Below are 15,650 nucleotides of genomic sequence, written 5' to 3'. Positions count from 1 at the left end.
TTCTAATTCTGTGAAAAATGCCGTTGGTAATTTGATAGAGATTGCACTGAATCTGTAGATTGCTTTTGGTAGTATAGTCATTTTGACAATATTGATTCTTCCAATCCAAGAGCATGGTATATCTCTCCATCTGTTTGTGTCATCTTTGATTCTTTCATCAGTGTCTTATAGTTTTCTGAGTACAGGTCTTTTGCCTCCTTAGGTAGATTTATTCCTAGGTGTTTTGTTCTTTTTGATGCTATGGTAAATGGTATTGTTTCCTTGATTTTTCTTTCTGATCTTTTGTTGTTAGTGTATAGGAATGCAAGAGATTTCTGTGTATGAATTTTGTACCCTGCAACTTTAACAAATTCATTGATTAGCTCTAGTAATTTTCTGATAGCATCTTTAGAGTTTTCTGTGTATAGTAGTGTCATGTCATCTGCAAACAGTGACAGTTTTACTTTTTCTTTTCCAATTTGGATTCCTTTTATTTCTTTTTCCTCTCTGATTGCGGTGGCTAGAACTTCCAGTACTGTGTTGAATAAGAGTGGTGAGAGTGGATATCCTTGTCTTGTTCCTGCTCTTAAAGGAAATGCTTTCAGTTTTTCACCATTGAGAAAGATGTTTGCTGTGGGTTTGTCATATATGCCCTTTATTATGTTGAGGTAGGTTCCCTCTGGAGAGTTTTTATCCTAAATGGTGTTGCATTTTGTCGAAAGCTTTTTCTGCTTGAATTCTGTGACATGCTTTCTTGAGTGAGAAAAGAGGTGTGGTTGCAGTTAGCATTGCTTTTTTATTTTGGGGGGTACACTACCATTTATTTCATTAGAGAGTAATGGTACCTGCCAAGGTCAAACAAAAAGTTTATACGCTTTTATCAAATGTATCATCTAAAACAACACAATGTGATGATGCTCTAAGACTTTAAAAGCTAGCCTAATTTATAATACTGTCAAGCATGATTCAACAGAAGTATGAAAACAAAATATCTGACTAGTTAAACATCTACCAATTAAAAGTAACTGATAAAGAAGTGAATATTTTGGTAAAGTACCCTATTGAAAGCAGTTTGTAAAGCAGTCTTTGTTTCTACAGAAAAAATGTTAACAGTGAATAAATCATCACACTCTCTGCAGTACTACACTGCATTCGTAGCAGTTCAGAGGACTTATTCCCTCAGCTGCTGCAAGTGCTACCAGCTGAGAACACCCTTCAGAATTGCCTTGATAATAGAGAGTTGCTTCACCCCAAATCATACCCTATTCCCAGGGCAACCTGCATTCAATGACTGGTTGACCTTAGAGTATAAAAGCTCTGTACCATTACCACAACTCAAGACGGCTCTGAAGGTCCACTTCAGCTTCTGAGCTCCCCACAGGGTTGGTGGAGGCCTTTGTTGCTGCCGCACCACACCCCAGCTTTTCCGTCACTCCAGTCCTGCTTCTTCCTTCCCTTCCTTCTACAGACATTGATCCCAAGAGCACTCCCTAGTAAACCTTCTGCACTGCATGCTGATCCTGCCTCTGTCTGGCATACTGGCATAGAGTTAAGCACCCTAACATGTGTTTGATATAATAAATAACATCTTCTGAAAAAAAAAAGTGAGTGATACCCTGGATACACACACAACTCATTTCTCATTAATGAATAAACCTAAGATTTTTTAAACACTTTTTTAAAAAATAAATTTATTTTATTTTATTATTTTTTTAATTTTTGGCTGTGTTGGGTCTTTGTTGCTGCGCACAGACCCTCTCCAGATGTGGCGAGCGGGGGCCACTCGTGGTTGCAGTGCATGGGCTTCTCATTGTGGCGGCCTCTCCCTTTGCGGAGCTTGGACTCCAGGCATGTGGGCTTCAGCAGCTGCGGCACACAGGCTCAGCAGCTGTGGCTCATGGACTTCAGAGCGAAGCTCCATAGTTGTGGCACACAGGCTTAGTTGCTCAGTGGCATGTGGGATCCTCCCGGACCAAGGCTCGAACCCGTGTCCCCTGCATTGGCAGGTGGAGTCTTAACCGCTGCGCCACCGGGGAAGCCTGTAAGATTTTTAGAACATTCTGACTTTGGGCCAGAAGATAAAATGTTCCAAATATACAATCACACACACACACACAATTCTTAGTTACTTAACTTCTGTATTTCCAAAACTGGCTTTTTTTTTTTTTTTTTTTGCGGTACACGGGCCTCTCACTGTTGTGGCCTTTCCCGTTGCGGAGCACAGGCTCCGGACGCGCAGGCTCAGTGGCCATGGCTCACGGGCCTAGCCGCTCTGTGGCATGCGGGATCTTCCCGGACTGGGGCACGAACCCGTGTCCCCTGCATCGGCAGGCAGACTCTCAACCACTGCACCCCCAGGGAAGCCCCAAAACTGGCTTTTTGATTTGTCTTTAGTTTGAAAGGGAAAAAGTGTACAATTGGTAATCAATAACCTGTTTCATGTGTGTGGTATATGATGAATACATGAAGATGATGTCTTGGCAAAAATAAAGTTGAGTACTGTTTTAATGTATCACATATATTAAAGTAGTTTTCTATACTTTGGAGTATACCACAAATAAGCACCCTAATTTTATGCCCAGAAATTGGGGTTTATTAAAAAGTAAACATTTTAACATGACTGTTGTAGCTCTTTCACTGAATGTAGAAAATGTTCAAAAATCAAATTTTCAGCTTTTCTCTTAAATTTTGATCCCCATTTTCCCTTTTATCAAATTAGAAAACTGCTTCTGTTATTAGTAACACTTTTCAACTGTGAAATTTTTTTTACAGTAGTGACATAATAATTTCATTTGTCAACAATGTCCTATTTTATTATATGCAAGTGGCCTAGACTGAAAATGGACACTTGCAGTGTAATGTATAGGTTTGATTTAGATATTCTAGGTTAATTTGATTTTTTTTAACACTACCTAGTACACATGTTTTTTGTATGTTTTTTAGTAGTACGTAGAGTTCATGACAGATTCATCTGTCATTTTTTAAAAAAGCTTAATATGTCAGTAACAGGGAATGAAAATTTTTAAAAATATTTTTACTGAAAACTATTGACTGGATGTATTTGTATATTCTAGGTGAAAACTGACTTTTGTCAGACTGTGCTTCCATACTTGATCCATGACATTTTAATCCAAGATACAAATGAATCATGGAGAAATCTGCTTTCTACACACATTCAGGGATTTTTCACTAACTGTTTCAGACACTGCTCAGAAACAAGCCGATCCACAACTCCTGCAAATTTGGATTCAGGTATTCTGTTAAATTTCTCAAATTTATACTGTTAACATCTCAGTTCTAGGGAAAAATAGTTTGAATCCCATCAAGGCCCTTGTAGGCTTAATTCCATAACCTCTAAACATCTGTTCTCTTATCTGTATAATGGAGATAAAAGTTGTAGCAAGTTTTTGATGAGGTAATGTATGTAAAACAACTAGGATAATACTTGATGCGTAGTATCCCTTCAGTAAATATTGACTACTATTAATGGAGCAACTAATTGAGCATTCAGTGTATGTCAAGCACCGTGCTTGGCACTGGCCGTGAGGATGTGAGCAAGACATAGCCCTACATTCTAGTAATTGAAACAGCAGGCAAATGAATGCAACCACATATTATAGGTACTGTGCTGGAGATGTGATGGAATTTTATATTAGAGCTATGGCCAACTCATTTTTTAAAAGCAACTTTTTTTTTAATAAAATCATATTTATTGTGGGAAATACAGAAAAATTGGCATAAATTAAGCAAATTAAATCACCCATAATTCTGTCATCTAGGATAACTACAATTAACATTTGGTATATATACATCAGTTTTTTTTGTTGTTCTCGTTTTTGCGGTACGCGGGCCTCTCACTGCTGTGGCCTCTCCCGTTGCAGAGTACAGGTTCCGGACGCACAGGCCCAGCGGCCATGGCTCATGGGCCCAGCCGCTCAGCGGCATGTGGGATCCTCCCGGACCCGGGGCACGAACCCATGTCCCCTGCATCAGCAGGTGGACTCTCAACCACTGCGCCACCAGGGAAGCCCTATACATCAGTTTTTTAAAACAAAAATTGGATTATGCTTTACTTACTTTTATAACCTACTTTCCTTCCATGCTATATAAGAAGTATTTCCCATGCTAAGAGCTTATTGCAGGAAAAATTCAATGAGGAATATGTATATAATACATATATACATAGTTGAGGGCTCATTGTGGGTCAGATTTTCAAACCTAAATTTGAAAAAAGGAAAATGTTTACAGATTTGTAATGTTAACTTACTGTCTTTAATATTGATACATATTACTAATGTATTTTATGTACAAACATAAAACTAGGTACAAATTCACTTACTGTACTTCAAGACCAACATAATTATAAGAATAGTATTGAGTTAATGTGATATTTTGCTGCAACTAAATTATTCTTCCCAACCTTGACTATGGTTCCAGTCGCTTTGACATAGGTTGTGATTACTCGACTCTCCTGATTACTTCTTTTACTTTCACTACCACAGCCTTTATATGACATGACCGTGTTGCCATTTAAACTTTACTTTGCTCTGTTTTATTATTTATGTATGTTCCTTTTTATTGGCTAACAGCATCCGGAGCCTGTGCTCCGCAACGGGAGAGGCCGCACAGTGAGGGGCCCGTGTAACGCAAAAAAAAAAAAAAAAAAAAAGTTTCTTAGGCTAGTTGGTGGGTTCTGTGTGGTCACAAATAGTCTTTGTTATATGGTTGTATATTGAGCCCCTAGTACACTGAAAAATCCTAGGTAAATAGTTTTTGAATCAATGAATTAGTCCTCTTCAGAAATAAAATATAAATTACTATTAAATTCTCAGTTTTTTTAAGCTCAATAGTTTCTTTTAAAAGAAAAAGAAATGCCATTAAATTCCATTTATTGAAAACCAATTTTGTGCTAGAACCTTATAGTGTAGAGGAAGACAGATACACAAACAAAAGGGAGAAAGTGCTTAAGCAAGTCTGCCTGGGACTAAGAGGACATAATCTTTGTTTGTCAGAGTCAGAGCACTTTTTCCGATGCCATTTGGATAAAAAATCACAAAGAACAATGCTTGCTGTTGTGGACTACATGAGGAGACAAAAGAGGTAATGTAACTATTGATTCTTGAGTTGGGGATTTAGAAGTGTAACTTGTTATTGCTGGCTGAATTTTAACATGATTCTTTGAGGTAATGCTACTGCAAGTTGCTGTATTTAATATGTGTGATGCTTATATCTCCTTGTAATAATCCATATTTAGGGTGGCACTTTGGTGAAATCAATGTCAGGAACTCTGAATTCTTTTTCTTTTTCATGGAAGTATAGTTGATTTACAATATTGTGTTAGTTTCAGGTGTTCAGCAAAGTGATTCAGTTATATACATGTGTTTTTTTCAGATTATTTTCCATTATGGGTTATTACAAAATAAATTACAAGATATTGAATACTATAGGAACTCTGACCCCCAACTGTAATAGTAACAGTGTTATCTTTGCTAAATCATTCACTCTTTGGGAGCTTTAGTTTATTTCATTTACAGTGAAGGAAAGGAGTAAGTGATTTTCCAGGTTACTTTTAGTTGCATTACTCCTCTTTTAACGTTTCTCTTTACATTTTGTCTCAGAAGTAGCTAGAGTTATGCAAAACCTCCTGCATGTATCTTTATTATGAAACATAAGTTTCTTTACTGTGTACCATGGTCTTCAAAATCTGTGGTTCTGTATAGTGATGCTGTGCTATAGCAGTGTTTATTTTCTTGATTGCTTTATAATACAGTATTTTTGTTCCTATTATTTCTCTTGAGATTTTTAACAGTGAGTGCAGGAATTTCTAGAGAGGATGGTCTGACTGATCTGTACTGCTCCAGAGTTGACCAGAACTCTGAAGAAATAATGTAGTAGGTCTAAATAATGTAATAGGTAGTCATTGATGTCTCATTAGTTTGTTTGGTGGTAGTGGCAGTGGTTGATAAAAATGGGAGGGAATGGTAGGGGAAAACTGAAAAATTGTTTAACCTAAATGCATTTACATCTTAAAAATTAATTCCTCTATATCCCCCTCATTCCTTTCCATCCCACTCTTAGAAAAAGAAGTGTTAGACCTTTCAGGGTTTGTGTTTCTGGTTAGAAAGTTACTGATTCACCATATTGTTTTGTATTGAATCCTCTTGTGAGAAAGCCCATAAGAAGCTTTAACTATAGCTGGAAACATGTCTTTTCTCAGTGTTGGGAGGCAGTTTCTGAATCATTCATTTTTTATTTATCATTGAGTTAGAATGGTATTGACATTAGTTGGCCTTGGAGAAGATAACGTTTCTCAACATTAAGTTTTTATTCCAAATACGACTTTGAGGAAGATTCCTTGAGAGAATATGACTGGGACATAGAATAAAGGGTAAGGACCTGAGTTCAGGTTCACGTTTCTCAGAACAGCTACAATTAAGTCTTGGCTATGTGATAGGCACTTTATTCACCAGCTTTGTAAGCATTATTTACTCATTAAAACTATTCTCTGAGGTATATATATTTCTGCGTTTTACAAATGAAGAAATTGAGCCTTAAGAAGTTAAGTTGCCAAAATTCATACGGCTTGTAGTAGGTGAACCAGCTGGATTTGAACCTAGCTAGAGTATCCTACGCTAATACCAGTGCTCTTAACCACTACCATGTCACATCTCTATAATGTTTGTTTTGAAAAAGATAATATCACGGTCCCTTCCAGTTATGGCCTATTGTTATCACAGTGGAAGATTTTTTTAAAATAACCTCATCCTAGGCAACTAAGAAGAAAATTAACTGCAATAGGAAAGACATGTAAATGTATCTTAGAAGAAACAATATTTTCATTGAATTGGCCATTTAAAAACACTCGTATATGTGTTATTAGTTATTCTGTATAGCCTATTCTTAGCCTGTGGTCGATGGATCCCTCAGTGGAGGGCGTATATGAACCCCAAATTTGTATGGGATGATGGTTCATAGCTTTCATCAGACTTTCTAAGAGGTGTGTGATTCAAAAAGAGTGACAGAGATCTTCAGCTATGTTATGTTAGATGTTCATAGTTATATATTGGGGGTATGTTGTTTTTGGTTATTTAAATGTCATTTTCTTTTTAACTAGCATTTGCTACCATTGGATTCTATACCAACATACTTTTCTTTTGGCATTTAAGTTAAAGAAATGGACATGACTAGATATTTAAATTTTTTTCTTTAGGCCTTCTTCAGGAACAGTTTTTGATGATGCTTTCTGGCTGGAATTGAATTATCTAGAGGTTGCCAAGGTAGCTCAGTCTTGTGCTGCTCATTTTACAGCATTGCTCTATGCAGAAATCTACGCAGATAAGAAGAATATGGATGATCAAGAGAAAAGGTAATGGAATTTGGAAGTTTTTGTTTGGAAAATTGGTGTTGACATTGTTTCATTAAAGGTATATATTAAACATTTGTTTTACTGCCACTCCCATTTAAAAGATATTTTAGATAGACGTTGTCTACCTTTTAAAGAGAAATGATAATAAAAATTTTTTAAAGAAATAAGCAATTCTCCTCTGAAATAGAGATGTTTATTACTTAAGAATTATAAAAATTATACACATAGCAAGCTCCTGGGGGACAGAGATCATCCTTATTTTCCTCTGTATTCCCCATAGTAACTAGCATTGGGAACTTAATATGTGATCAATAATTATTTTTCAAATGGTTGAGTGGTTCTCTAACTTCAATTAAATTGTTTACCACCATTCCCTTAGTTTATTGAAGATCCATTTTACTTATTGACTAGAAGTAATGTAACTGATTGCTTTCTGTGACTAAATCACTTTCATTATTTTATCTACCCGTATTTCTACTACTTTAATTTGCTTTTCCTCTGAGTTAGAACTTTCATAAAAGTCTAACAAGTATCTTACATAATAGGGAAAAGCAAAAAATAGCCAGGAAAGTCGAAGAGTAAAAAATATACAGTTTATTGTCCCAACTGCCCTCCTCAAGTCTTTATTTCAAATAGCTTAGTGTTTATTTTTATAGTTATCCTCACTTTTCAACCACAAAATCACTCATATTACAAAATTAGCAAAGAGGTGTTATATTGATGCATTTCTTATGCTTGCTACTTATAATTTCTACTTTGGATTGTCATTAAGCTAGAAGCAGTATGGTTTTTGGACTGTGAAAAACCGGGAACCGGAATTCAGAGCCTAGTTCAAATATAATTAACTTAGTAGGCTTGGACTGATTTCTTACCTCTCTGGTTTGTTTTAATTTCTACTTTTCAATTGAAAACAATTAAAAATCTACAATATGTAGATCATTTGTATAATGTATAAGTGATATGTTTGTGATCACTTAGACTTTGTACAAAGACAAGTATTTGATATGTTGTCCTTTAAGTATGAAATGAGTAAGAAATTGATTTTTGCCTACTCTTGATCTTAAAAATTTGGCAAAAGTCCTGCGTACTTAGGAGTAATAGTTTTAATCTGAATGTGCCTCGGTATCTTGGTTCCATAGAATAATATTTTTTACTAATCAGGAGTGAATAACTGAGCTCTTATTTGAGTATAAATAAAACGTCTTTTAATTTGAGGATAGGTGATGATATAGAATGTGGCACATTTTTGCAAAATTGCTTGTTTAACAAGCAGGAGTGCCTGGATTTTATTTTTGTTAACTTTAGGGGGAAAGTGCTTGACAAATGGGGCTTGCTGTTTGCTTTGACAGTCTGATTTTGATTTTTTTTGTTTTCAGATGCCTGATGGGAAGGGGAGGGCAAACAGACATAAGGTGTATAGAGAGGGCAGGGAATGCTAATTTTCTTCAGTGACTCAGGTGAACTGAGACTTTTATAAATCTAAAGTGATCAGGAAAAGTATAAAAGCAAAATACAGATCAACAGTTTACAAACACTGTCAGGTCAGAAAACTGAATTGCTCTCTTAGGTTTTCTATTCGAGTTAGTTAATAGCAAAATGCCTTATACTAGGTATTCAGGAATACATACAGAGTTTTATTTGTTAACTTGCTCCTGAGAAAGTATGAGCCTTCAAAGTTAGTATCCATAATTTTTTTTAGAAAGAAGTCAAAACTCCTTCAAACAGGATTTAGACAACTGGTTGTAGTTCACACCTCAGTCATTTTAGTATTCCTAATACCTAAGGCAATGCCTGACAGAAGTTCTGGCAACTCTGTTTTTTGCCTAGATGAATTATAGCTCTAGACTCGAAATCATAGACTCTAATACTGTTGTTCCTACTTTCCAAGTTTTTCCTCTAAAAACTTTTTTCTGCATAACTTACCAATAAGGAAAATATATGTAATATTTACATATAAAGGTTATAAAGCAAAATAGAATGTTGTCAGTGCCATTTTGTCAGTGGGTCTCCTCTATCCCACCACTCTGTGCTCCTCCAAGAAGTAAATGTTATCTCATGTTTTGTGTTGCTCATTTGTTTGGATGATACTGTTTTCATGTGAGTAGAAACCCATAAATATAGTTTAGTTTCCTTATTTTTGAGCTTCCTAAGAAGTTATATGTGTGCTTTCCTACAACTTGTTTTTTTCCCTCAGTTTTTTGGTAAGATTTGTCTATGTTGTGTGTTGCTGTGGTTCATTAATTTGTCACTGCCACATAATATACCAGTGGGAGAATATGCCACAATTCATTTAACCATTCCCCTGTTAATGATAGATGTAGAATTATTGGGTTGCAGGGTATACAAATTTTCAGTCTTATAAGATAGTGCCAAATTGGTTTTTAAAGTGGTTATACCAACTCAGAAATGTAGTTCACGAAGAAGTGGCTCAGTAGGAAGCTTCACATTTGAAGAAGGGATTCAAACTACCACTATTTCTAGTTTGAGTAAAAAAAGTAAAGAAGAAACTGAAATAAGTATAGGTAAATAATAGAGATAACATCACTTATGATAGTATTTATTTTATACATTGGATTATTATTGTCATAAACACTGTATAGCTGGCATGGTTTTAGAATTGAAATTATTTATAGGACTGAGTATCATATGCATACGTAAAGCTGAGGCCTTGGAGTAGAGAAATCTGAATTCTAATTCTGACTATCACTTACTAGTTTTATTACCTTGGTTGTTACTGATCCACTTCCTTTTTAACACTTAATATTATCAGACTTCTTAATTTTTGCCAAATTATCAAGTGTTAAGTGGTGTCTCAAGTATGGTCTTAATTTGTGTGCCTGTGTTTATTAATGAGGTTAAACTTCAGGTAAAACCACTGACAGAACATTTAGGAATTGAATTCAGGGGCTTCTGCTCTATTTTTAAGCTCTGTAAATAAGCATATTTTGGCATATAGCCTTCCCATAAACGAGACTGTCATTAAAATGTAATTCTCATTCAAAGAATTAATACTAACAAATTCCTTTTCTATTCTAGGCCTAACTGGTATTGTTTTTAAATATAAATGGTTCATTATATTTTATTTGTAATCTTTGTTAGTTTTTTCTGTCAAAGTGTATGGTATATGTATTAGCAAGCTTCAAAATAGTATATTCCCATTAAAAGAGGTGCTCTTGTGACAAACAGAAGTCTTACGTTTGAAGAAGGAAGCCAGAGTACAACTATTTCCAGTTTGAGTGAAAAAAGTAAGGAAGAAACTGGAATAAGTTTACAGGTAAGTATTTTTGACCTTATTATAAGTGATAATATTTGTTTTATACTTTGGACTATTATTTTGTTATAGAGACTGTATAGATTTGATTTGTCATTTGATTTTCAAACTGAAGTTACCTTTTTGGACTGTCATATACATAAATTCATGGTTTGAGGCTTAGGCCTTGGAGTAGACAAACTGGAGTTACAACCCTGACTCAACCACTTAGTTGTGTAATCTTGCACAAATTACTTAACCTTTCCAACCTTGAATTCCTTTATCTGAAAAATGGAAGTAAAACCACCTATCTAATAGGGTGAATTTATACCATGTATTTTCTCCTACAGTACTCTGTTCATTTTCTTTGTAGCACTTAACATTTATAATTATATTTTTATTTGTTTACTTGTTTATTGTATGTCACATCTCAGGGCAGATTGCTGCTTCTGTAAATTTTTTAATGTTTACTCTTAAATTGACCCATTCTTACTGAACTTCTTTGGTCACCTAATTCCTCTAAAATGAGTTTCATCTTCTTCAGTTTGCTTAAACCTCTGATGTTCTCTTCTCTGTCTTTTGTTTATCTCTCCTCCTACTTCTTGGAAAAAATAGGGGACATTATAGGAAGTCCCACCACATCCCACTGTCAAACATAGAAATCTCCCTGCATCTGCTGCCGTTGTAATCTTTCCTCTTGTTAAAGCAGAGAAAGTTTCTCCTTCTGTCCTTCTTTCTGTGCTTTTTCATCAACTCTTTCTCAGGAACATTTTTTTTTATTGTGCCGTGCTCCTCAACATATTCAAATTTTCAAACTTATTAAAAACATTCTCCTTCAGACGGATACAAAATCATTTCCCTTTTCCCTATGTTCTCTTAAAGGTGACATCGTTTTTTTCTCCCTTTCCATCACAGCCAAACCTTGTGAAAAAGTTTTCTGTATTTCCTGTCTCCATTTCCTTCCTTTTACTCTCTCCACTGAATAGCGCTTGCTAATGTCACTCATAAACTTCATGTTACTAAGTCTAGCGGTCACCTTTCATTCAACTTCTTCCTTAATGTTTCATCAACACTTAACACCATCAACCATGCCTTACTTGAAATATGTTCTATCTACCTTTTTGATACCATGCTCCTGATTTTTCTCTTTCCTTTTTTTGCTTCTTTATAGTCTTAGCCTCTTTTCTGAGTTTCTGGAGTATCTCTTGTGCTTCAGGCACTGTGCTAGGCTTCTGAACTGAATGTTCCAATACCGAGGGCTTGGTTTCACGTTTATGAATAGAAACAGTTTGATTAGAATAATAGAATTATGCCAATATCAATTTGTGTTTAGAAAGTATTTCCTGGAGCAAGTACCATTAAGATAATTAAATTGCTTGATCAATTTTCTCTGCAATGCAGTTTCTAATTTTCTGTTTTCTTTTCTGATTTTTGTTTTCTTTTTCCTTTTTTTCTTTCTGTTTTGTTTGCTATTTTCATTTTTATTTTACTGAGATTATTTTAAGCGGAATCAATTCTTTCCTGAGTAAATTTTATAACAGAGTTTTGAGTCATCAAACCAATTCTTTATCCATATCACATTTTACCAATTATAACATAGTGCAACTTTGAATTTTCTCTCAAAGAAAACCTTTACAGCTTGTATTTTTACCAAACTCAGTTTTCAAGAGTCAGACTTTGCAGGACTTCGTTTTCCCATGTCAGTTTTAGCTGTTGATGGGATTGTTTGCTTTTTTTTTTGCTTTTGTTTTTATGATTATTTTTGCATGTGTTAGAAGCCTGTTAGGTTGGGATTTATTTCTTATCTAATTCACTAAATCGTGAGCAGTTCTTGTCAGGTAGTCCACAGTCATTCTGTTGTCTGGGATCAGTTTGTTGTGTTGCTGATCAGTATCTTTAGTATATATTTAAATATCATTATATTTTACTTTTATAACATAACATGTAGAGTTGGGAGTTACGTGATGGTAATGATATAATTTCAAATTTGCTGAATTCATAAACTGATAGTTTTCCCCTCCAATTTTTGTTGTTTCCATGTTTTTAGGATCTGCTCTTAGAAATCTACAGAAGTATAGGAGAGCCAGATAGTCTTTATGGTTGTGGTGGAGGGAAAATATTACAACCCCTTACTAGGTAAATTGCTTTTTTATAGCTAATGCTATAGTCATTCTGTTATGAAAGAAGTCACATGTATGTAAAACTCAAAAGGATTTAAAAACTCTTTTCTTATAGACTGCGAACATATGAACATGAAGCAATGTGGGGGAAAGCCCTAGTAACATATGACCTTGAGACAGCAATCTCCTCCTCAACTCGCCAGGCAGGAATAATCCAGGTACTTTTTTTTCTGCTTTGGTAAAGCACTACTAGTGTAGTGCTCAGATTATTTCAGTATGTCAGTGGAATATTTACACAGCCAGATAAACTGTAGAGGTAAGACTGAAGGTTCTTTTTCAGGCACTGGGATTAAAACTCAGAGGGATACACAGGTAAATTGGAAAAGTCACTGACCTGAAAGATAGTGTAGATTTGTTGGTCATAATCTTCTTAGCTAACAGTAGAAGACATTTCTTGACTGTGTACAATGTGCCCGGTAGTGAATTAAGTCCTTTGTATGGAAAACCTCATGTAAACTATTTCTCATAGCTTGCACTAGAGTTTGTCCCAGGAGTTGTCATTTCTGTTACTGGCTAATATTCCTTAGCCACTCTTTTATCCAATATCAGAACCCTTTGAGCTCTATCTGTGTTTTAGGTTGGCATTTTAAGTGATGTTGTGAACTACTAAAATTGTGAAAGTTACCTTTTTTTTTTTTTTTAAACAAGATGTTGGGGGTAGGAGTTTATTTTTAATTTTTTGCTGTGTTGGGTCTTCGTTTCTGTGCGAGGGCTTTCTCCAGTTGTGGCAAGCAGGGGCCACTCTTCATCGCGGTGTGCGGGCCTCTCACTATCGCGGCCTCTTTTGTTGCGGAGCACAGGCTCCAGACGCGCAGGCTCAGTAGTTGTGGCTCACGGGCCCAGTTGCTCCGCGGCATGTGGGATCCTCCCAGACCAGGGCTCAAACCCATGTCCCCTGCACTAGCAGGCAGACTCTCAACTGCTGTGCCACCAGGGAAGCCCGAAAGTTACTTTTTATGTTTGCTGTTTTTTGTATCTCTAGTATTCTGTTATTTTTTATTTTTAACTCCTGCACAGGCCTTGCAGAATTTGGGACTCTGCCATATCCTTTCCGTCTATTTAAGGGGATTAGATCATGAAAATAAAGAGTGGTGTGCTGAACTACAGGAACTTCATTACCAAGTAGCATGGAGGAATATGCAGTGGGACCACTGCATTTCTGTCAAGTAAGAAGAATTCAGACATTTTTAATTGCCATTTCTCTAGCTATGAATAATGAACTGTTTTTATCTTGCTCTATGAATGTAGCAGGTGTTATGTTTTCATGTTTTGTAGATGCTGTAAGCTAAATGCTTAAATAATACAGCAGTATGCAGTAAGTGTACGTAAGGCTGAATTTCACTCTCTTCTTATATTAGGGCACCTCCACCCTCAAGATATTTTTGAAAATAGAAATATAAAAATTATTTTCTCATGAGAATCTTATTCACTTATTGTTTATAAATCCAAAGAGAAATATAGGCATTTCCCTTCTCACTTCCTGCTGCAAACATTTTATTTAGTTAGATGGCACTTTTATTGGCTGGATGGTACACGAAAGACTGTTTATCTTTATTTGTGAAATATTTTCTTTTATTAAAAAAAACACTGCTAAATCACTAGCACGGGAAGAAAACGTTTATAACCTACATATACCATCACCATGTGTTCTGAATGAAAAGCCAAACACCTAATCTAATAAAAGATTGTGTATTTATGTAAAAAGTCTTTTGATGATATAAACAAAAAAATTAAATCATATTAATTGTATGTTTAATCACTTTCATAGAAAAAAATTTCATTAATTAGAATGTCTTTCAGATTTCAAACTGTTAGATTACTGTAAAATTAGAGATATGCACTCATATTTTAAAAACATTTTACTCTGTGAGCTGATTCCTACTTGTCTCTGTGAATCTCCATATTCTGTTTTTCCCCTTGCATACTATATTTCAGCCACATAGCACTTCTCCCATGTTTTTTTCCATCAAGCCAGGCTGTTTTTATATCTTCTTTTTCCCCTGTTACCATGAAGGTGGCTACTTGTCGTTCAGACTGTAGTTTAATAATGTGACATATTCAGATACATCTTTTCTGACTGTCCATTCTAAAATAGCCACCCAGTCATTCTGTTTTGTTACCCTATTTTACTTTCCTGCATGTCCTTTGTCACTGTGTGGTATTTTTCTTATTTATTGTCCATCTGCAAACCAGAACATAAACTCCATGAGAATGGGGACCTGATCTGACTTGTCCACTAATGGATTCCCTGCATCTAGAACCTGGTGACTAGTGCCAGGCACGTAGTAGGTGTTCATCAAATAAATAAATGAGAATATAACATGTTTAGAGCCAGGAAAAATATCTGAGAAATTCACTTTTTTCTGCTTGAAGAATTTAAATGATCCACAAAATTCTTTGTAATTCTTACCAAGTTTTCTAGAAATGCATTTTTTTAAATGGAGATATCTTAATTTTAGTTTAAAATTTTGCCTTTTGGTGAAGCTGTTTATGCATACATATCTTAGGAGTCTCTGTTTTTAAATGTCTTTTTCTTTTATTTTTAAAATTATTTCACAGCAAAGGAATAGAAGGAACCAGTTACCATGAATCATTGTATAATGCTCTGCAGTCTCTAAGAGATGGGGAATTCTCCACTTTTTATGAAAGTCTCAAATATGCCAGGTATTATAAAAAGAAAGAGTTACTGTATTTTAATATTTAATGTCATGGCTTCTTTTCTGAAAACTTGAAGAATAATTTCAACACAAGGATTTGCACTGGTGAAGGAGTAAGACCTGGTGGCTGTGGTCAGGTTGTTTCCTTGTCATTCCCTTTCCCTTCTTTAAAAAAATTCCCTTGTGTAATTAATAATTCATACTAGTCAGTGTTGAAA

General features: G+C 35.2%; 1 protein-coding gene across 1 annotated transcript in view; it reads left to right on the top strand.

The window, feature by feature from the left end:
- The window catches only part of ATM (ATM serine/threonine kinase), a 140,030-nt gene that overhangs the window by 81,222 nt on the left and 43,158 nt on the right, over positions 1-15,650 (top strand). The window contains 8 exon segments of the mRNA XM_032640231.1: positions 3,054-3,231; positions 4,992-5,079; positions 7,190-7,345; positions 10,532-10,619; positions 12,643-12,731; positions 12,831-12,933; positions 13,793-13,941; positions 15,335-15,439. Of these exon segments, the coding sequence (XP_032496122.1) occupies positions 3,054-3,231; positions 4,992-5,079; positions 7,190-7,345; positions 10,532-10,619; positions 12,643-12,731; positions 12,831-12,933; positions 13,793-13,941; positions 15,335-15,439 (956 nt within the window).

This window comes from Phocoena sinus, chromosome 8 (assembly GCF_008692025.1).
Source record: "Phocoena sinus isolate mPhoSin1 chromosome 8, mPhoSin1.pri, whole genome shotgun sequence".
NCBI classification, from domain to species: domain Eukaryota; kingdom Metazoa; phylum Chordata; class Mammalia; order Artiodactyla; family Phocoenidae; genus Phocoena; species Phocoena sinus.
Note: the sequence above shows the minus strand (reverse complement) of the source record. Positions and strands in the feature narration are given on the sequence as shown.